At 42.2% G+C, this 23197-nt stretch overlaps 1 protein-coding gene across 3 annotated transcripts; it reads right to left on the bottom strand.

Annotated features, from left to right (window-relative positions):
• Positions 1-22088, bottom strand: LOC110377232 (hemicentin-2). 3 transcript variants are annotated; one of them, XM_064038924.1, is made up of 7 exons: positions 21881-22088; positions 16025-16193; positions 7692-7840; positions 757-976; positions 505-680; positions 284-437; positions 1-209 (listed from the first exon to the last, which is right to left on the bottom strand). In XM_064038924.1, exons 2-7 carry the CDS (start codon positions 16071-16073, stop codon positions 94-96), a joined length of 864 nt encoding a protein of 287 aa, XP_063894994.1. In that variant the 5' UTR covers positions 16074-16193; positions 21881-22088; the 3' UTR covers positions 1-93. The 3 variants fall into 3 exon arrangements, with proteins under 3 accessions (XP_063894994.1, XP_063894996.1, XP_063894995.1); XM_064038926.1 differs by having other exon boundaries at positions 16025-16218; positions 21915-22088; XM_064038925.1 differs by having other exon boundaries at positions 21915-22088.
• Between the last annotated feature and the right edge of the window lie 1109 nt (positions 22089-23197).

Below are 23197 nucleotides of genomic sequence, written 5' to 3'. Positions count from 1 at the left end.
AACTCTCCATAATTATGTATTTACAGTAGATATTTACAAAGTTCAAAATATACAGAATGTACATAAGAGCGTCCCTAGTGCGTCTCTCCCCGGTCAGCGCAGCGCCAGCGCGAGCAGTGCCAGCAGCGGCAGCAGCGCGGCGGGCGCGGGCGCGGGGGGGGCGGGCGCCGCGCCGGCCGCCGCGTCGCGCTGCATCGCCTCCGCTGCCTCTGCACACACCATGAGCATCACTGACCATCAGCCACTACCACCACGCGCCACAATCTGTTGCGTGTGAGCGTACCGTCCTCGTCGAGCACGAGGCGCAGCGCGGCGGCGCGGCCCGACGCGCTGCACGTGTAGGCGCCGGCGTCGCGCGCGCCCAGCCGCGCCAGCGTCAGCCGCGACACCGCGCGCGCCGCCCAGCGCTGCGTGTCCAGCGCCACGCCGCGCCCGCTCTGCAACACACGCGCTGTAGCACCGCCCTCCAGCGTCACTCCATCACTCCCACCGGCAGATACCCACCTCCAAGTCTATCGGCTCGTCGCCGCGCTGCCAGCGGATGTCGAGCGGCGGCAGCGGCAGCAGGCGCGGCGCGGGCTCGTAGCGCGCCTCGCACGCCAGCGTGGCCGCGCCGCCCGCGCGCCCCGTCACGCGCGCCGCGCCCACCACCTGCACTACCACCTCCGGCACCACCTCGTCTGCACCACCACACGCGTCAGTATCTCTAGCCTGGGCCAGCAGCTCCACCGCTTGCCATTTGGAGTCGACACTTACCAATGACGGTGAGGTTGTAGAAGAGGCTCATCTTGGGCTCGGTGTTGATCTGGCACTCGTAGCGGCCGGCGTCGGCGGCGCGCAGGCGGTCGATGCGCAGCGTGTGCCGGCTGGCGGCGCCGTCGGCCGCGGCTGATGTGGCCGACACGCGCGCGTCCGCCGTGAACACCGCGCCCGCGTGCGACAGGATCTGCAGGTCGCGCGACCGCACCCACGACACCTGCGCATACACACACTTCCTACTATCGCTCAACACAACTCTGTCACACGAGTCTAGGCTCACAGGCGTACAGCAGTACGCAGTGCCAGTCGTTACGTGCGTCTATATACATAGACTGCCAAAGATGTTTAAATGACAACCGAGCGGAGACCACCAATTTATCGTTCCTTATCTTCTGAAACACGGGGCAAACGTCATTACATGATGCTCACGCGTCCATCTTCCTGACTACATATTGGGGTCGGCTCCAAGCAATGGTTAACCTTATGATTTATCGATTCGCGCGGCTGTTACTTAATCACGGGCACCCATTTAAATTTTTTATTTTACTTATTTAGGAAACAAACAGTCTCTTACAAACAAATACTAAATCCCATCAAAAACATTAAATGTAAAAAAAGCCAATCCTCTACGCAGTTCCTCCACCGTAAAAAGTTTTGAGATCGCATAGAAGCCAAGTCCTGTTCAACTTTAATTGTAATAATAAATCAACATTTTGTGACTATATCAATTAAATAGTGTTGTTCACATTACAATAATATTGACTTGGCCATGAGCACAATAAACTACAAATATAATACGGCATATCTTGGAGAGGTGAAAGTCAAACATGGAGTTTAATATCACAGAATTAAATACATTTAGTTTATTCAATCGTTACTAAATGACAGTCAGTATCATCCATCACTGAACTGCACATGTACTATGGCGGATGTTTAGTCCATGGTGATCTCAAATTCTAAGTCTTTTAAGTCCTTGTCTAAGTTCTTCAGTGCATAATCAGTCCAATCGTAAAATCATGTCCATATAGAATTTATCAATTCAATGGTATTTACACATTATTACAAGGAGCGACTTTTAACTTGTCCTCATGGCCAAGACAATATTATTGTAAAATGAACAAAACTATTTAATTGATATAGTCACAAAATGTTGATTTATTATTACAATTAAAGTTGAACAGGACTTGGCTTCTATGCGATCTCAAAACTTTTTACGGTGGAGGAACTGCGTAGAGGATTGGCTTTTTTTACATTTAATGTTTTTGATGGGATCTAATTTATTTTTTGTAGGTCTCTTTCTTCTCTAAGTATCTCTTTCTTCTATAGTATATAACAAATTAAATCCCACCAAAAACATTAAATGTAAAAAAAGCCAAGCCTCTACGCAATTCTTCCACCGTAAAAAGTTTTGAGATCGCATAGAAGCCAAGTCCTGTTCAACTATATTCGTAATAATAAATCAATATTTTGTGACTATATCAATAGTTTTGTTAACATTACAATAATATTGTCTTGGCCATGAGCACAATAAACTATAAATATAATACAGCATATTATCTGGAAGAGGTGAAAGTCAAACATGAATTTTAATATCACAGAATTAAATACTTTTAGTTTATTGTTACTAAATGACCGACAGTCAGTATCATGCAAGATCAATGAACTGCACATGAACTATGGCGCATGTTTAGTCCATGGAGATCTCAAATTCCAATCAGTCCATAATCAGTCCAATCACATAATCATGTCCATATATAAATTTATAAATCCAACGGTATTTACACGGGGACACACAAGGAGCGAGTATTAACTTGTGCTCATGGCCAAGACAATATTATTGTAATGTTAACAAAACTATTGATATAGTCACAAAATATTGATTTATTATTACGAATATAGTTGAACAGGACTTGGCTTCTATGCGATCTCAAAACTTTTTACGGTGGAAGAATTGCGTAGAGGCTTGGCTTTTTTTACATTTAATGTTTTTGGTGGGATCTAATTTATTTTTTGTAGGTCTCTTTCTTCTCTAAGTATATAACAAATTAAATTAGCTTACATGCAACTAACTAAATATATAACAAACTAGCCGTTTTCCCGCGGTTTCACCCGCGTCCCTACTGCTCGCACCGGGATAAAATATAGCCTGTGTTACTCGCAGATAATATAGCTTCCTAATGGTGAAAGAATTTTTAAATCGATCCAGTAGTTTTTGAGTTTATCCATTACAACCAAACAAACAAAGTTTTCCTCTTTATAATATTGGGGTATAGACTAAATATGTACACCTAAAGTAGTACGTAAACAACATTTTTTTTTAAATAAATTATAAACTTCAAAATCGTCGAATTTTCGAATCGAATATCTTTTAGAATCAAAGGGGTTTATTTCAGAGATAGATGGCACTATCACATGAATTTGGAATGGCATCTCGCAGTTCAGCCTAGGAGGCCGTGTACTGCTTAACCGGCACATGAATTTTTTTTTAAAGTACTACTTATACTAAGCTATGTAACGAAACCATAGCGCGATTTAGACCAGGACAACGCCATCTATCGAGCGAGCATGCAGTATTTATCGCACTGCATTCTATGAAAGATTTTATCATTATTCATTTCATTTAACCTAGCTTTTTTTTCATATGTATTTGATTAATATTTAATACATAATAACAATATACCACACTATGTAACAATAAAACTAATAGTAACATTTTGTACATAAATGAATAACAAAGTTATCAATGCAGTCAAAATTCATACACAATGTTCTTGAAAAACCGCAAATATAAATTTGTTTCCTTTTTTTTATTAAGTTTTAAGGTTTTTATAATTTTCCCTTTATATGTAGCTAATAACCTATCTTGGTGCCAAATTTGAAGGTTCTAAGTTTGCTAGAAGTACCTTAGATTTTTGATGATCTGTCAGTGAGTCAGTGAGTGACAAAATTGTGTAACTTTGATCGCTCATTACTCGTAAACTATTTATTCAAATGTCTTGTAATTTTGAGACTGAGCTTGTTCTAATACTTACTCTTGGTCATCGAAAACCTAAACTCCTAGCTTTGTCCACATGGAAGATACAGGGGGCTGAAATAGCCGCGAAACGCTTCGAGAAAAGATGGTACGGCCGTGCCCGCTTTGCTCGAGTCTTGGCGAGGGCACTGCCGTGCCCTCAGATTAACTTACATGCAACTAACTAAATAAACTCTTTTGCAAAAAAAGCGGGCACCTATGCGAAATCTTGGTTTTAAGGACTTCACGTGTGTTTCAAAGGGGTTTTAATGACTGTAGTATGTTACTAGCATCAAAAGGGTTAGCCAAGCATGCGTGAGAGTGTATTCTAAATTTGAATTTTGTAGATTTGCTAAGAAACTGGTGATACCTTGTTTTGGACTAATTTCTGGTAGAAAGTTCATGGGTGTTTTGAAAAGTTTTTGACGTGATTTTCAGAAAACTGATACTGCAGTTTTAATTGATGATTAATGTACCTTTTTGTTACATCAAAACATTTTTGAAAAACTATGCGTATTTGATAAAATTTTCACCTGCTCTAAATGGTCTATGCTGATGATTGATGGCAATGTTAAGAGTTTCGGTATTTTTGCGTAAAGCGTTATATTGTTTAGATATTGTGCCCACGCTGTTAAAAATAACCCTTTCTCATAAATAAACACAATTTAGAGAAGTATCAATATTTTGGGCTGCGACGAAATCAATTTAAAGTTAGCAGTGCCGTTCACAAGTCGGTTCCTATCAGACTTTGACATTTTGAAAAATCTAGAAAATCTACAAAATACAGAAAATAACGCATAGACTGTGAGCACGAAGTCTTAAGGTCTCGTGATCACTGATTTTTAAATAACCCCGCCTCTTGGGAAACCCCGTAAACCTCTAAAGATCTACGAGTCTGAGCGTTCAAATAGCGGGTTTTCATCCCACGGACATTTTATTAAATAAACCTGTTAACTCCCAGGTTTTCTGGTATTCACAGCACTTTCCTGCTTAAATCATAACAATAATTGGCTAACTGAACATTGTTTAAATAAATCTACAAAGTTTGAACGAAATCTGGCCGTTTAAAGTGGGTCAAAATCGCGCCCAAAGAAGTCGGTTACAAACAAACATACAGGTGAAGCTAATAAAAAGCGTGTAAAAACATACGTTTGGCCAATCATTTTGAAGTCATGACTCCCTTCCAGTTAAATCATCGTTTAGTAACCCGACACCTATGGAGTTATCGAGAGCTTCAACGCGGCAATAATTGTACTTTTTGGAAAGTTTTAAACCTTCCTCATCATTTTTCATGTGGTTAATTTTAACATTTATCTCAAATTTTTGATTTTTTTTTTAATGTCAAAGTCCAAAAGGAGACGAGTTGTGATCGGCACTGCTTACCTTAAATTGGTTTTGTCGCTGCCCAAAGTACTGAAACTCCTCTAAATTGTGTTTATTTATGAGAAATTGTTATTTTTAATAGCGTGGGCACAATATCTAAACAATATAACGCTTTACGCAAAAATACCGAAACTCTTAACATTGCCATCAATCATCAGCATAGACCATTTAGAGCAGGTGAAAATTTTATCAAATACGCATAGTTTTTCAAAAATGTTTTGATGTAACAAAAAGGTACATTAATCATCAATTAAAACTGCATTATCAGTTTTCTGAAAATCACGTCAAAAACTTTTCAAAACACCCATGAACTTTCTACCAGGAATTAGTCCAAAACAAGGTATCACCAGTTTCTTAGCAAATTTACAAAATTCAAATTTAGAATACACTCTCACGCATGCTTGGCTAACCCTTTTGATGCTAGTAACATACTACAGTCATCAAAACCCTTTGAAACACACGTGAAGTCCTTAAAACCAAGATTTCGCATAGGTGCCCGCTTTTTTTGCAAAAGAGTGTATATAACAAACTAAATATGTACACCTAGTTAGCACGTAAACAACATTTTTTTAAAATAAACTAATAATTTTCGAAATTGTCGAATTTTTGAATCAAATATCTTTTAGAACAAAAGAGATTTATTTCAGAGGTAGATGGCGCTATCACATGTAATTATTTGATTTTTTTTTAAGTACTACTTATACTAAGCTATGTAACGAAACCATAGCGCGATTTAGACCAGGACAACGCCATCTATCGAGCGAGCATGCAGTATGTATTGCACTGCATTAATATGAAAGATTTTATCATTGTTCATTTCATTTTAGCCTAGCTTTTTTATTCATATGTATGTATATTTAATACATAATAACAATATACCACACTACGTAACAATAAAACAAATAGTACCATTTTGTACATAAATAAATAACAAAGTTATCAATGCAGTCAAAATTCATACACAATGTTCTTGAAAAACCGCAAATATAAATTTGTTTCCTATTTTTTTATTAAGTTTTCAGGTTTTTATAATTTTCCCTTTATATGTAGCTAGTAACCTATCTTGGTGCCAAATTTGAAGGTTCTAAGTTTGCTAGAAGTACCTTAGACTTTTGATGATCGGTCAGTGAGTGAGTCAGTGACAAAATGGTGTAACTTTGATCGCTCATAACTCGTAAACTATTTATTCAAATGTCTTGTAATTTTGAGACTGAGCTTGTTCTAATACTTACTCTTGGTCATCGAAAACCTAAACTCATAGCTTTGATCATATGGAAGTTACAGGGGGCTGAAAAAGCCGCGAAACGCTTCGAGAAAAGATAGTACGGCCGTGCCCGCTTTGCTCGAGTCTTGGCTGGGGCACTGCCGTGCCCTCAGATTAAAAAATTAATACATATAGACTTTGAGTTCCATAACGTTAAATTAAGTTGCTAAAGCTGCCTTGAGGTATGATAATATAGGCACAGTCTACTAGTATTCTTTTCCCTAAAGCAATCAGTTCTCAATAAAGATTTTGAATTTGGGAAGCTGACTACCATGTATTGTATACATGCCCATTTCAGAAAAGACATACATGTTTTCAACAATCCTGGAATCCAAGGACTAATTCTTCGCTACATACTATATTTTTTACATAATATTGTGTTTTCAAAAACTCTACTTCCGCTGTATTAAAAGCACTGGTAAATTGATGAAATATGATGACACAGTGTTGTAAATATTCGCGAAATCGAAGTTTTGGCAGCGCCGGCTTCCGCGGCGGTGGGCGGCGCGTGCGGCGCGTGCCGCTCCACGCGGCGTGCTCGTGCGGTGCGGGCGAGGCGAGGCGGGGGGGGGCGTGTCGTTGACCGGCATTTTTCACATCGCTCACGATCAGTGTCAGGTGGACGTATTTAGCCGCGCGCTGTGACGTCACACGGACCCGCGGTCCCGCCCTCGCCAGCGCTCGCCCACAATCCTCACATATCGTGTAATCTTCAAATGTGTTTCACATTTCACACTCGGCGTCGATTCATTCCGATGATATTTCTGGATCGGCACAGAATGTTTACGATACTCTCGGGCTTTGGCTTTATTTCATTTGATATTGGAGTGAGTAATCAGTCATTTTACGACTTCAGTATTATACTGACGTCATTTCTCGGGTAGAGCGAGATTCAGCGCCACATGTGGTGCTGGCCGTGAGGATACGCTACCGAGAACTGAACCCTCCGAATGAGCTGCGAGTGTTCTTCAGTAACAAGAATCGATTCAATTCGTACCTACATTACCGATTAAAAGCAAATCATGATTTCGCAACTGACACATCAGGCAAGCTAAAACCTAAATCTATAAGGTTTATTTCTATCGACTTTTGCCAGGAGGCTAATTTAAGTTTCAAACACAGGCTTTAGTTTTACGATTGAGATTTCTGAAAGTATATTTACTGTACACGTGGATTAAAATTAAAACGCTACTCTGATGAAGGAGCATTCGTAATGAGGATTCGTGATAGAATCCGTGTGCATTGGTGAGTGGTCAGCAGTGAGGTACTGACCGACTTGTCGCGCAGCCGCAGCACGCGGCACTCCAGCGTGGCGGCGTGGCCGGCCGGCGCCAGCACGGCGGTGCGCTGCCGCGGCGCGAAGGCCGGCCCGTCCGCTGCCGGCTCCACCACCGACACCACCTCGCCCTCCACGCACCACCCTGCGCAAGCACAATTACAACTGAGTACATGGGCTACGGCGGCTGTTATAAGGAGATCAGCCAACTGCGCAGAAATATTTAGTGCACAAGCATTTGAGCAGACACAGGTGCACTCCCTAATCCTTATTGCTTCTCATTCATAGTCCGATGGCACGGCAATCCGACATGACCGGAGAGAGATCAGGCGCAGGACTGACATACGTGCTCTCCGATGCACGAGTGTATTAATCGCCAACTTCCACCAACTAGCTTTGTGTAAGTTTCTAAATCCCACAAAGGGATTTCGACCCGACCCTGGAATCAAACCCGACACCTTGTGCTCAGCAGCCGCTCTTGCGACAGGTAGACCACCGAGGCAGACACTGCACTCGGTGAAATGATATATTATTAATTATTATTACAATACCAAACTATGTAGTCGTTTTCGCGCGGTCTCACCAGCGTCCCGTGGGGACGCTGCCCATGACGGAATAAAATAGCCTGTTACTCCACAAGAGTAGGTATATAGCTTTAACAGTGAAAGAATTTTTGAAATCGGTCCATTAGTTTTTGAGTTCATCCATTCCAAATACAAATATTTCTTCTTTATGATATTTGTATACATAGATAGGTATAAGCGACACAGGACGAGTGCAAGGACAGTCGGGGTGAATGGCGCGTGACGTCACGCCGCGTACTCCTGCGCCCGCGCCTGATTCACGGCAGCTATTCGTCATCAACAATGTAAACTATGCAATTCGTGGAATGACTGAAAATACACGAGCACATGTGAGCGACACCGGCATGCCGGACGTCACCGCTGCAGCTTCACTAACATTGAACTAATTATTATTATCCCCGCGTGAACTCGCCTCAATAAACAAAGCACGCACGCCGTGGCCTCGCGTAAGTGCCGCTAATCATGTTTATGAACCCAGTGATGCACTCGCTGAGGTTACACACTGTGCGTGATTCAAAAGGTATTACTTAATTCGTAAAATAAGACAAAAAATGCGCATAGTTATTGTTTTGCATTTTTTTTTTCTCATTCATTGTTGCTCATCATCATAATCTCCCGAGCCTTTTACCAACTATGTTGGGGTTGGCTTCCAGTCTAACCGGATTCGGCTGAGTAACTAGTGTTTTACAAGGAGCGACTGCCTATCTGACCTCCTCAACCCAAGTTACCAAGGCAACCCAATACCCCTTGGTTAGACTGGTGTCAGACTTACTGGCTTCTGGCACCAAAGATGTTCAATGACAACCGCCGGGACCTACAGTTTAACATTTCATTCATTGTTGTACCCACTAGCAAAAATTCACGCATGCTTTCAATTAGGTACTGACGTCACTGGCGACTACAGATTCTTGTCGAGTTTTGGGAAAATAGAGAATGTAAAGGAATCATTAGAAGAGGCAGTGCGTAGCGGCGCGGCGCGGAGTTGACGAGATACGTGCGGCGTGAGTCAGCGGATGTGCGCGACACGTGCGCGACACGTGCGCCGCGGCGGCGCTTCCTCGCTCCGCCCGCGTCACCCACTATGTTGCTTGGCATCTGTGCGAACCACGCATCTATATTATGTAGGTACAGTACCACCTACATATCTATGTTACGTCACAATACCACAATTTTGCCAAGATATTTATTTCTCTCTATTCATATTATATACCAACTCTTTTTGTTTGATGTTTTTTACCTTTTTATAAACTAGCTGTTACGTATCGACTGACTTGTAAAACTCGCACTAAGTATGCCTTCAGTTTAGTTACATTGCAACAATTTCATCGAAACCCAATAGACAGTGATAGTTAGGTACAGTGAGTACATGCTAATGAAGTAAACAACATTTCGCTTTCCTCGGAATGTAACTGGCGGAAGTGTAACGCACGCACACTCTCACGCAGCTCGTAAAGCGCGCATCTGCCGCGCGTACTGCGCCGCGCCTAGCCCCGCGCCGCGCGCGCACCGACCAGTGTCTCACACTCACCATGCCACGCACCAGCTAACAAGCATAGAATGTGTGAAAACAATTGAGGAGATTGGCAACTACTTACATCAGTGAGGCTACGTGGACAATAAGTAAGTAGTCTTCGAGGGTAACACATAGTACCTACAAAGATAGAAAGCGCAAACTGGACGTAGCGGAATATCGGTGTTCTCGCCTAATCCTCCACTTTCGCATATGTGCAAAGTTCATCAACCGACTTCAAAAAAAGGAGGAGGTTCTCAATTCGGCTGTATTTTTTTTTTTTTTATTTTTTTTTTTTATGTTTGTTACTCGATTTCTCAAAGACGCCTGGACCGATTTCAAAAATTCTTTTTTTATTTGAAAGGGTATACTTGTCATTTGGTCCCATCGTCATCAGATCAGGATCTGATGGTGGAAACCCTGAGAAATCGAGGGCATCTCTTGAAAATTGTAGGCGAGCATGGGGTAAAAACTTTATATTTATGTGTATATCTGATGAGACTACAATACTATGGAGGTTTAGGGCAGATCTGATGATGGAGACGACAGAGGATCGAGAGAACTCCTAAACGGCACATCTTAACTTTCTCGTGTTTGGGCTTATATTATTCGCATTGACGAGACCTTTGCAACAGTGAAGGTTTGGAGTTGATCTGATGATGGAGACCAGAGAGGGTCGAGAGAACTCGACAACCGAGTACCGACTACCTCGTGTTTGGGCTTGTATTATTCGTATTGATGAGAACTTTCCGGTTATGCGGATAGTGACAACTATTTGTATCACTGAAAAGCTGTAAATAAAAAACTTTTTTACAAAAAAATTTAACCGACTTCCCAAAACACTAAAAAGCAAAAAAAAAACTAATTTTAGGTGCATCGGCCTAGAAGTCGGTGGCAAAATTAACTTAGTAACATCCATTAGACACCGACTTCTAGGCCGATGCACCTAAAATTAGTTTTTTTTGGCTTTTTAGTGTTTTGGGAAGTCGGTTAAATTTTTTTGTAAAAAAGTTTTTTATTTTTGTAAACAAGACGTTTCTCGAGATTTTGCCCACGGGCTACGTCCCCGTAAAACTAATCACACCCAGATGTAATATCGCCCACAGCCTTCCAGGATGTGGCTTACTTACCTAACTATGACTAAAATAATAGATATTTCAAATCCAACCATCAGTTAGCTGAACTAAGCTGAGTTCATTTAGTCAAACTAATAAATAGGTAGGTAGTATATATTTAAAGGCACCGATATTGAACTACAATAGTGGGGTTTGTCGAGTTGCTACCTATACGTACCTACATCGTAACAATACCAAATCATTCTTACTTTTAATCTCGTTCGACAAACATAAGTGGCTTGAAACAGAAGCAATTAACCGCATTGTGACATTGCCGGTTTCGTTTGTAGAGCAACCGCCCGAAATAACGCGAGGCGGCGCCTGCGCACTCACTCACATCACTGACCTGAGGACCGTTACAAACCACTATTGCGTTCCTTCTCCTATACAATCGTTTACAATTCGATTATTTCTATGGAACCGAAATCCCAGTAGGCAATTAGCCGCAGCAGTTTAGGTACTGATATTACCCCAGCGGCTATAGCTAAGTATCCTTCGTTGGTGTTTCGCACTTTCAATTTCTCCGTGGGCAGTTGAAATATTTCGCTGGCGTACCGGTTGAGCTCGCAAATGCTTCGTTAGTCAGGCCATTGTTTACATGCAGCACGTGTGACTAGCATGTGTGCAGCACCTGAGCGCTGCCGCTGTGGCAGACAATAGTGGCGCGCTGAACAATGCTCGGCTGCCCGCGCGCATACGGGCGCATCCGCTCAGGCAACTGTTTAATTACAAAAAACAATATTGAATTTAAACAACTTACTCTGATATCTAATAACTGGGGCGCTTTATTTATTATGAATGGTGTGTTGCTGGTGGCACCGCTACACAGATACCGACTGGGCAGTCGTAAATAGGTACAGTTATAGGGCAGCAGTCTACCTCGACCTATAAACGATTGGCACACGAAATGAATATTGTTTCTTTGGGTAATATACAATAGCTCCGCTAAGATGAAAGCGGCACTAACTAGTTAAAATGTTTACAAGAGAGGGCGCGGGCGGGGCGCGGCGCAGCTTCGAGCGCACTATACCGCTTCACGGCTCTATTTTACCCAAAGTCATCTAAGTACCTATTAAGTAGTAGATAAAGTGCCTCAGTTACAAATACATTCAGAAGATGACCAAGCAGATGCATCGGGACATGGTTGCAGAGACAAGGGCTCCGCAACTCCGCGCTTCTTGCAGGTCGAGAACTGACGAGATACTAATGTAGGTATATCAATGACTGCATGGAAGTATGGCAAAGTAAGGTGTTCCGTGGACGCTTTTATCAGGCCTTACATGGCTGATATAGATTTTAAGGCGTCTGTGCCCTGGCTACCTTCTAGGGATCTCTTCGGAGAAACCGAATGCTTTGTTTGTACAATTATGGACAACTTTGTTTGTAGAATTTGTGATGATTGATATGTCGGGCATGTCGTCGTCCCGGTGAATCTATTCGACAACTTTCTATATAACCTCTTGATTTTCGCATCTTGCTAAAAGTGTTGCACAGGAATCTTATTATTAAGGATTAGGTATCTCCGAAAGGATTAGAGAAGAACATTGAATGTATCACAGGTGTAATAAACCGTTAAATAAACAAGTCGGCAATCACAGTACACTTGCTGGAATCGGGCTCAAATCACTGAGTAGAGCTCCGGGAGCCGCACGCGTCATCCACGAAGTCACTAGCCAGCCGTTGAAATCAGGAATTTATTAGATACAAAAAATTCAACCGTGAAGATGGATACTGCTTGCTACTGCTGCTACTGTTCATCATCGAGGAATCCTATTATCAGTTATTGTCGTCGTTGCGAAAACATTCATAAATCTGACAAAAAGATGTCGTTAGTGTAATACCCATATAACCCATGTACATATGACAGGGCGAGGGTTGTCCTCAGTCCATCGGCGTCCACGTCGGTGCAATTCAGTCAAAATGTCGGTACCTAGTAAAAAATCGCTTCTAAGCCCCAGTCTATATATGTGTGTACATTAATGCCACTTTTTGCTGTAGTTTTATAACTCAAAAACGGTCGGATCAACTATCCAAGCCAAATATTTAGCTTTTGTTTGGACTATTTAGTACATGGTTTATGTCAAGTTTGCACAAACTCGGTCGAGCGGTTCAGCCCCGGATCTAGGGGGGGGCAAGCCGGGGCCCATGCCCCGGGCGGCAAATTCAGGGGGCGGCAAAATCAGGCGTCTGCCTGATTTTAAATCCTAAGTACATCACAGATTACCATAATCCTACTAATATTATAAACGCGAAAGTTTGTATGTATGGATGTATGGATGTTTGTTACTCTTTCACGCAAAAACTACTGAATGGATTTTAATGAAACTTTACAATAATATAGCTTATACATCAGAATAACACATAGGCTACAATTTGTAAACATATTGTTCGAAATACTAAACCTGCGCAGACGAAGTCGCGGGCACCAGCTAGTAGTTATCTACAGGGCCGTCTTAACCTATGGTGCAGGGTGTGCGAATAACTCGGGCGCCTCGGTCTCAGGGGCGCTGCGGGACGCCCCACCACCAGGAAATTTCGATGAAATTACACCCGTTTGATAAGGAAGTTCCACATTGTATCATGATACTGACAAGCAAAGTTTCTAAAAAAGTCGCCTTCGCTTTGTGTAATTGATCAACTTGATTATTTTTCACTTTTAACATAATCAAACTAAGTGAAAAAATTCTCGCTCGCTACGCTCGCGGCTAAATGACAGCTTGTGTAGGTATGCACTTTTTTCTGATGGTTTATTATTTTTATTGAGGCACCGAATCAACGAACACAAATGGCACTCGCTCTAATCACGGTTTCTTTTTATCTATACTAATATTATGGTAGAGGAAAACTTTGTTTGGTTCTTTGGTTGTAATGGATAAACTCAAAAACTACTGGACCGATTTTAAATATTCTTTCACCATTAGAAAGCTATATTATCTGCGAGTAACATAGGCTATAATTTATCCCGGTGCGAGCAGTAGCTCCCACGGGATGCGGGTGAAACCTGCGGGGTGCTAGTTTGTACATAATTCCCAGTTTAATTTATGAGTCTTCAAACAAATAACTAAAAAAAGTTCGCGCTCGCTGCGCTCGCGGCTACTTGTTGCTTGACAATGTACTTAATCAGATACTTTTGTATCGTACACTAAAAAAATTTCGCGCTCGCTTCGCTCGCGCAATATTACACAGCCATTGTCTTGTTCACTTCATAAGTCAAATCCACGTTGTCTTACCTTTTATAAATCAAACGTAGCAAAAATATAGCAATTGGGTCCTCAAAAACAAAAAAGTTTGCGCTTCTGGCTGCTTCTTAGGTACTTTACAGCATTTAAAACTTATTAACTTTTTTTGTACATTAATCTGTCTCGACTTTCATAAGTTACCTAAATCTGGCCAACAGTTTGAGCCTGCAATGATTTGGACACATTTTTTTAAGTCCTTTACCTACCAAAAAAGTCACGTTGGTGAAAATATACGTAAGTAGGCGGGGCGGCATTTTTCAGTTTTTGCCCCGCCTAAAAAATAATGAAGATCCGGGGCTGGAGCGGTTTTTCATTTATACGAGCGAAGCGCGTACTGGGCCCATAGCTGTTTATAAATATGTGTGCAAATCGTGAAAATTTTAAAACATTAATAGAAATATAAGCCCGTGACTATGGTTCTTCCTTTTTTCGCCGAAGTGATCATGTGCAGTTTTCCGAGCTTCCTCCACAACGATTAAACCTATGGACATTTGCCAATTCATAAATTTTTCCCAATTCGTTTATTTCTGTACTGGGATCATCGAACGTTGCCACACCTTCCCCAGTAAACAACTCAATAGTTTGGAGAACAAGCAACCTACCTAAGGCTTCGAGGGAAGGGACTGCACTCACGCATACTTACACCTAGTTTAGAACATTGCTTTGGAGCTATATTATACTTCAGATGGAAGGCACTTACTAACTTCCTACCTATTAAAATATTCCAATGTTACTTGAAGAAATAGAAAACAGCTAGGCTTTTTAAATGGTCAACCGCCTATGTGATGGGTTGTGCCCAAATCTAAGAGTTTGGGCAAAGCATTGGAGCTGTCGCATTAATCATGCGCAAAACTATGTATAATGAAGGTAGGAATATGTAATACGTATATAGTAGCGAGCGGAACGCCAGCAGCGCTCGCCGAGTCGCCAAGTGTCGTGTCATAGCTCAAATAACAGTTTCAAAGTTTAAGTACTCTTTAAATTAACTTTGGAGAAGTAGAACTAACACAAGTACAATATTCTTCATCGTGCTAATTAAAAGTTGAGCTGTAATCAGTAGTATATCGGTCCCAATTGCCCTAATCATTAGGTCAAAAAAACTATTTTAGGAAAAACAAAAAGAAACTAAAACTAAAGCTTTTAAAAAATCATCCCCATCGCTGTCGGCTGGGAGCATTACCTCGTTGGATGGCCATGCTGATCCTTTTTCCGAGGTACCTAATAGCTAACCTTTTGGTCGCGAGAAGCGTTAATCAGCAGCCTAGATAAATCTTAAGATAGAGTGTGGGCTTTCGGACCCCACGACCCGAGGGTTTCAACCCCAAACGGTTCGAAAATATAGTTGCCAACAAGGCCATATTTCCGCCGCTTGAGGTTCTCCGCGGCCGCAGTAGCAGCAGCAGCACAGCACGCAGAACTTGGAAGGTGGGATGGCGCAAGAGTATCGACACAGGTTGCGTCCCATACTAAAGGCCTATCCATCTTCTAATTCTAAGGGAATAACGACATGCCTGGTCTCGCCGAGCTCGAAGTATAATGTCGTTGATGTTTGCGTGCCGCGCGGACCGTATTGGTCCGCACTACGGCTGTACGACAGGCCGTGGTGTCCGAGACTGGTGATAGCTTCACAACAGTTGTAGCGATGAGGGGAGCAGCACGGTGCTCCTAAACGCAGGCAGGTAGCTAAGCGGAAAGTTGTATCGTCAAACAATGGCGTGCTAATGATGAGTCATTTATATACGCCTCTAGGTACATATTTTATTATGTACCTATTATATTGGATCGTAAGGAAAAGCTCACAAAAATTCGCGAGTGGTAAATGAAAAGAAAGTGTTAGACTTAGAGGAGCACACTGCACAGACAAGGAGAGGACAGACGTACCTGCGAGCGCCGGCAGCGCCGCCAGCAGCAGCAGCGACGCGCCGCACATGTCGCCGCCGCACTCGCGCCGTCACCGCGCCGCACTCGCGCCGCACTCGCTCCGTCACCGCGCCGCACTCGCGCCGCACTCGCGCCGTCACCGCGCCGCACTCGCGCCGTCACTCCGCAGCTAGTCCAATATAACAGATGAACATCTTTATCGAACGTAATATCTGCATATGCCATCATTGCATAGATTTAAAAGGATGATGATGAAGACGATGAATATCAAGAGATTTCTCAGATAGGTAGCAGCTAGCTGGTTTTGTGAAACACAAATACGAAACAACATTAGGTGTTATGTATATACCTAACGGTAATACATTATAGTGTCACGCCGTGTGTGCAGTATTTAATAAAAACTATTATATATTATACAACTTCTACGGTACCTAAGAAGAGCTATCGATATACCTACTTAATTCAGTGCTCGCCAACTATTTAATAAATATGTTTTTTAGCATCGTCTCGCTGGCTGAATAGTTCAGAAGAATACTCATTGATTGGCGTCGTTTCAGTTGACAGCTAAAGATGTCGGCTGCGTTTACGACGCCATTAAACCACAAAGCAAAGCAATTACTAATGCAATACCCTTTCAAATAAACTTCTTGGAAGTGGACGATGAAGTAGGTAGGTAGCTTACCTGCCTAAGTACCGATTATGAACGTACACCTCTTATTGTAAATTAGTAGCTATGTAGGTACTACGGTCCTACGGAATAAGGAAAGATAAGCGGAGATGCCAGTATGCAGGTAGGTCAGGTGCCATCTTTTAGGTCAAATTCATAGTCTTGAGTCATTTTGTTCTCCATGCTTTGTACCTACACCAACGTAGATGATGCGACTACCTAGTCATTCAGTAGATTGCCTGAAACCGTCGAGAGCGCAGTAATCCTGGATGTGATGTGACGCGGCGTGCATGTGTGCGTGGCTCGCGCGTGTGTGCGGGTGCGCGTGCCGGCTATTTCGGCGACGCTATCGGAGGGCCTGCAAATAGCGCGCCCAGAATACCGCGCAAAGGTTAGCTAAATATCGCACAGCGCAGCGTGACACGCACCTACCTCCCCCCCCCTCTCCCCTCGCACCGCACACAGAGAACCATCCGCCCGCTTCCGCCAGCGACACCCACGCGCTATACTTGCGTTTACGCTCGCTACACTGTTTACTATGACTGATGGACGATATAAAAAACACATTGAAATATAATTATAAAAATAAATTTTCACATTCAACTATTTACATATTTATAGAAAGCCGATTTCAGTCATACTACCGCGGCACACGAAACTCCATATTTTCTTTTTAAAACCGAATGGTGCAAACCTACCCATCAAAACCGGAGATGGTTAGGTACCTACTTTTACGGTCAGTATGTGCAACTGTTTCATTTTCATAAAAGTCGTTTCCAGAATTCCCTCACTAGGGAACTCAAGGCCCAGGACGGTCGCCTAGGACCACTCTTTATTCATACTTTTCACTGATGCGAATAATTAGGTACCTATCCACATAATACCTCTACTAGTAGATACTTATTTTGCTGATGATCTAACTGTAGGTAATGAAATAGGAACGCCTTCTCATTCAGTTCATTTTAATATGTGAGGATACTGAGGATTACTATAAAATTTTCATGTCGGAAAATCAGGTGCATACAAATGATGAACTAAAAACAAAAAGACATTAAAATACATTGCAATAGTCTCTCTAGAGAAAAAAACATTTAGGTACACCTACATAGGTACATTTTTCGTCTTCTCCGAGCGGCTTTGCACGGGATAACAGTATTTCCCCACTATTTAATGTATGTTATTGTACATAATTATAAACCTATCTATAAAAAACCGCATGAAAATCTGTTGCGTAGTTTTGAAGATTTAAGTATATAAAGGGATACGGGGACATAATTTACGGGGAAGAAGTGAAATCAACGACCGTGCGAGCTGCCGCCACCGTATGCGGTTTGACAACTCTATGAGCAGAGGTTCCCTCGTGTAGTAGTGCTGCGCAAAACTGACATCCTCGGCGGTGACGCGGAACCATCCCATCAGACGCACTATTTTGGAGAGCAGTCTGTTTGGTCTCATCGGGTTGATTGTCGCGTGCGTCGTGTTGCATTGCAGTGCAGCGCACCGGGCCGCACGCGCGCCCACATGCCCGCACGTACACAACACCTACCACTACACGAACATCAATATCATAGGTATTTTGCGGCGCATGTTCTGTACACCACAAGTTTATGTGACATTAGGGAGGATCTGATAGCTCCTCCATAAGTATATTTTTTTTAAATTACTTAGGTACCTACTGAGTAGTTTCTAATTCTGAGCAATTTCTTCTACCTACACTACGTACGTGTAACGATTAATGATTATGTGTTGATGGCCTCCTAGCCAGCTGATTAACAGCCACGACGGCTGTTCTCAGAATAAATGGAGATAAGCCCGCCTGTCCTGCGCATTAGAGTGCACAAGCATTTGAGCAGACACAGGTGCACTCACTGTTCCTCAACTCTCAGAGCCCGAGAACTGGTGAGGCGCAGGACCAACATTACCTAACGTGCTCTCCGATGCACGGATGTATAATCGCCAACTTCCAGAATCCGTGCCCCTTTCTGAGTTTCTCAAACCAAAAGTGATATGAATCTTTTGCATCTTGATAGGATATAAAATAGTAAAACAGAAGACCTTCATCGTCTATAATCATTTCAGTACTTCTACTACTACTCTCAATGGTTACAATAAATCAGATGGATCGGATACATTTTGTAAGATCACTCCGCCTGAACGTGTTTTCTCTTCCAGAGTTCCATGAAGACTAGCTCAGTCGACGTTGTCACCTGACGTCATCGTAACGACCACAAACATGCAACCAGCCAGCACCATCGGCGCCGACATATACTACAAAACAAAGTCTTTCGTCACGCCTGTCTGTGTTCGAGAAAAACTTAACCATCCCTTCCTTCTACTTAAGTACCTACTTACTTATAATAAATAATATAATAATATAAGCCCCGCAGGGCATCTGAGGCGGATGACGGGGAGTAGCGACCCCGCGGGGCTATATATCCGAGTGCTCCAGGGAGAGTATACTGTCCCCCATCTCCGGCTTGCCGGAGTGAAGCATGACGGGGGATAGGTCTCCCGCCTCTTGGCTTGCTTTCATCGGCCGGTCAGAGTGGAGTCGCTAGAGCAAGGTTAGTCCTGCTCGGAGGGTAGGTGCCTCGTGGTAAGTGGCGAGTGGGCCGGTGATGCTGGACCCACAGGGAGCGCGTGATCTGCGTTTAAAGTCCGCCGAGGTATCCTCACCCTTCTCAGCCGCTCATGCCCCTGTTGCCCTCTTGTTGCTTTTCAGTGACTGATTCCCGGGGGCCCAGTAAGTGAGTTGGCGAGTCTCCACCTGCCATTTTAACATGTATTTAATACATTGTCATCGGCAGGTGCCATAGTTCCCGTAGTTTCCCCATTCCTAGTCCATTAGCATCCCATCACAATAGCCCAAGTAGTTTTCATCCATAGTTAGCAATAGTTTAGCACAGAACCGGGGATTGTCCTTGGGTACATTTCTATAGTGTATACAGGGATAATCGTCGGTTTTGTGTCACCCTTTCATTAAAGTTGTCTCAAAAGGGCTTCAGCGTGTTGGCTTCGGCCCCACGTTCGCCTCCCAAAAATCCGGGACTCTATAGTCCCGAGGTCTGGAAGAGACATACATTTTTATAATAATAAATAAAAATCTTTATTTTCTCTTCAATTACAGTGTTAGGTACATTACAATACAGGTTGCTTTTGTAAGAGAATGGTGTCTGTTTAAGGTTACCCCTGTGTTACAGATCACCATTTATCCTTTTGAATGTTATACAGCACATTTTGTAAGGAGAGAGGCAAATAAAAATCCTAAATACAACTATCTCTATTATCATAATGCCTGTATCACAAATAATTTAAAATAAAATAGGAAAGAGCAAACAAACATAAGTCTCTGCACTTATTATTGCACATAAATATTTAGATTTAGATATAAATATAACCCAAAACTTAACACACAATTATGGTTTCTTCCAATAAAAAGTAAACATTATCAAAGAATAAGTATAATACATATTACATATGTATAGATTGTATGCGATTTTCACCAAAGAATAGAGTGATAATGTGTAATGATGTGACAATTGGATAACAATGTAATCCAATTACAGTTTTCACCTTATCGGGTATTCTGCAGTAGCAGATATATGATCGGTCTTATGTTAATAATAATCGGCGTCCACGGCCGATTTTGGCCACAGCGGCTGTTCTCATTTAAGGAGATCAGCCAGCTGCGCAGGACATATTGGTCGCATTCGCGCATACACAGGTGCACTCCCTAAGTATTCCTTCACTCTCATGACCCGATGGGACGGCAATCCGACACGACCGGAAAGAGATCAGGAGCCCGATTTACTTAAGCGACATACGATTCACGTTCGACTCGGTTCGACTGAGATCCAATCCCGACTCGATTACGATTGAAGCGTAGGTATGTGGCATTCCGCTATTTTTTCTTTGAAATAAACGTTTTTATCCTTTTCTGTCATTCAATATTGAATCATTTTGTCTGCAAATGATTTACGATTGCAAAATGATTGTACAGCAAACTACCATCATCCTCCGAGCCTTTTCCCAATCATGTTGGGGTCGGCTTCCAGTCTAACCCGATTCAGCTGAGTACCAGTGCTTTACAAGAAGCGACTGCCTATCTAACCTCCTCAACCCAGTTATCCGGGCAACCCGATACCCCTTGGTTAGACTGGTGTCAGACTTACTGTCTTCTGACTACCCGTAACGACTGCCAAGGATGTTCAATGACAGCCGGGACCTACAGTTTAACGTGCCATCCGAAACACAGCCAATGGTGTCTAAGATATACTTAGAAAGTATATAGCAAACTACCGTATAGACCAAAATCACCAAAATAGCAGACCAATCGCAAGCCAATCGAGTGTCATTGGAATACGATTGGTCTTAGGTATATTAGTAGCATAATGCCCGATAAAGTTAAAACTGCTATTGCGATTCAATTTCTATTCGATTTTGACAATTTAAACTTAGGAGAATCGGGCCCCAGGCGCAGGACCGACATTTACGTGCTCTCCACAAAGCGATTTCGGCCCGACCCGAGACCTCGAGCACAGCAGCCGCGCTTGCGACCACTAGACCAACGAGGCAGTCTAAGGGTCTTATATTAGTAAATATAAGACCATACCATCCATGTAGATATTTACTAATATAAGACCGATCATATTCCGATATTAGTCTCTCATTTGGTCATTAGGGTATTCTGCTCTACAATCATATTGCAATCGTAACATTTGCAGACAATGTGATTCATTATTAGTAGAAGAGGATAAAAACGTTTACCTATTTAAAAGAAAAAACAGCGCAATGCCACATACGCTTCAATCGTAATTGAGTAGTGATTGGATCGCACTTGCATATCAATCGCATTTCACTTAAGTAAATGAGCAGAATCGAGCCCCTCAAAGTCTAACCAACGACTAGTAAGGGGTATAGAGTATGACGGGTAACTGGGTTGAGGAGTACCTAAGACAGGCAGTCGCTCCATGTTAAACACTGGCACTCAGCTGCGCACGGTGAGCCTGGAAGCTGAACCAAACATAGAAGGGAAAAGGCTAGGCAGATGATGATGAGTAGCAATAATTTAAAGAGAAACCAGTAGCTGAATCTACGGATGAGTTAAACCTAGGAATTATGCATGGACGAGTAAAAATAGGTAGGTAAGTACTCAATTGACCATTTTATAAATAGTAGTAGGTACGTACCAATATTTAAAAACACCAACAAGTATATATTCACCTTTTTGAAACTGCTATATTTGAATGTGTTTCGAAACCATTATTCAAAAAACTTTCAACATAATAAGTTTGTAGGCTACACTTCGTTCGCGAAATAAGTTGTTTACTTAAATAAATCCTTAGTTTTTTTTACAGAAATGCAATCAATTGTGTTCGCACCCGCGGCCTAAAACAACTGTCACTCGCGCACGAGACAAAGCGCGCACCCGCGCAAGCTCCACGCGGCACACTAGCGCCCAGCGACGCCCGCCCAGCGACGCCCGCGCAGCGCCGTCAGCCCGCCGCCCGCCCGGCCGCTCCCGCCCCAAGCGACAACAGAGTCCCAGGAGCCCCGACGTGCGATAATCATCAACAAAGTAACTTCCACATAGGTACGTCTTTCTTGTACTCACCATACAGAATACTTTAAATAGCAAAAAAATAACTATTAATAGGTACTTACATTTTTTTAAATTTGGTATGTGTGACGTGCGTGCCAATTTATCTTTTTGAGTTTAGAAATTTCCTCGATGAGGTGGGATGAAAAGTTACGTGTTGCACTTTTTTTTTTAGATTAGATTTTTCACCTTGTGCTCTTTTGATTCCTTCGCTATCGCTCAGGATTCTAATTATTTAGAAGATATCTGTAAGTAAACGTTTAAGCACGGCTGCGTTTTTGTTAACCCTACTAGCTTATTAAAAAAAAGTGTTATCTGTATGGCTCCTGTTATCTTTATTAAAATTCCTAATCAAATAAAAAACCTGCCAATTATGAAATTTAAAAAAAATATTCCCAAAATTTCTTGTAGACAATAGTTATTTGTTATTCAAGGGTGCAAAGTTGCAAGTTTGCAAGTTGTTAAAAAGCAACTTTTTAATAAGCTAGTAGGGTTAACAAAAACGCAGCCGTGCTTAAACGTTTACTTACAGATATCTTCTGCTTGTAGCTTCCAAGTTAACTAGCTATCAATGAGGATTCCTTAAAAATGTTGTGACATGCACTTTTCAATAGTTTGATCATTGTAGCTGATATCCATGTCACCTATTAAACTGCTGATTGAATTGTTGATATCAGTTACGTACGAGTCTTTATTGATACACGAAACTATTGAAGTGCTGTCGTCTGCAAATAAAACCATTGGATTAGATATATGACGTGGCAGGTCATTAATAGATATATAATAGAAATAGTAAAGGTCCGACGACGCTTCCCTGCGGGACTCCATATTTTATTTCTCTAAAAGACGATAAAGATTTTAGTTCTTGTCTAGTTTTTAAACACAGGCTTGATATCTCTGTAAATTG

Source organism: Helicoverpa armigera, chromosome 17 (assembly GCF_030705265.1).
Source record: "Helicoverpa armigera isolate CAAS_96S chromosome 17, ASM3070526v1, whole genome shotgun sequence".
Lineage (NCBI taxonomy): Eukaryota > Metazoa > Arthropoda > Insecta > Lepidoptera > Noctuidae > Helicoverpa > Helicoverpa armigera.
Note: the sequence above shows the minus strand (reverse complement) of the source record. Positions and strands in the feature narration are given on the sequence as shown.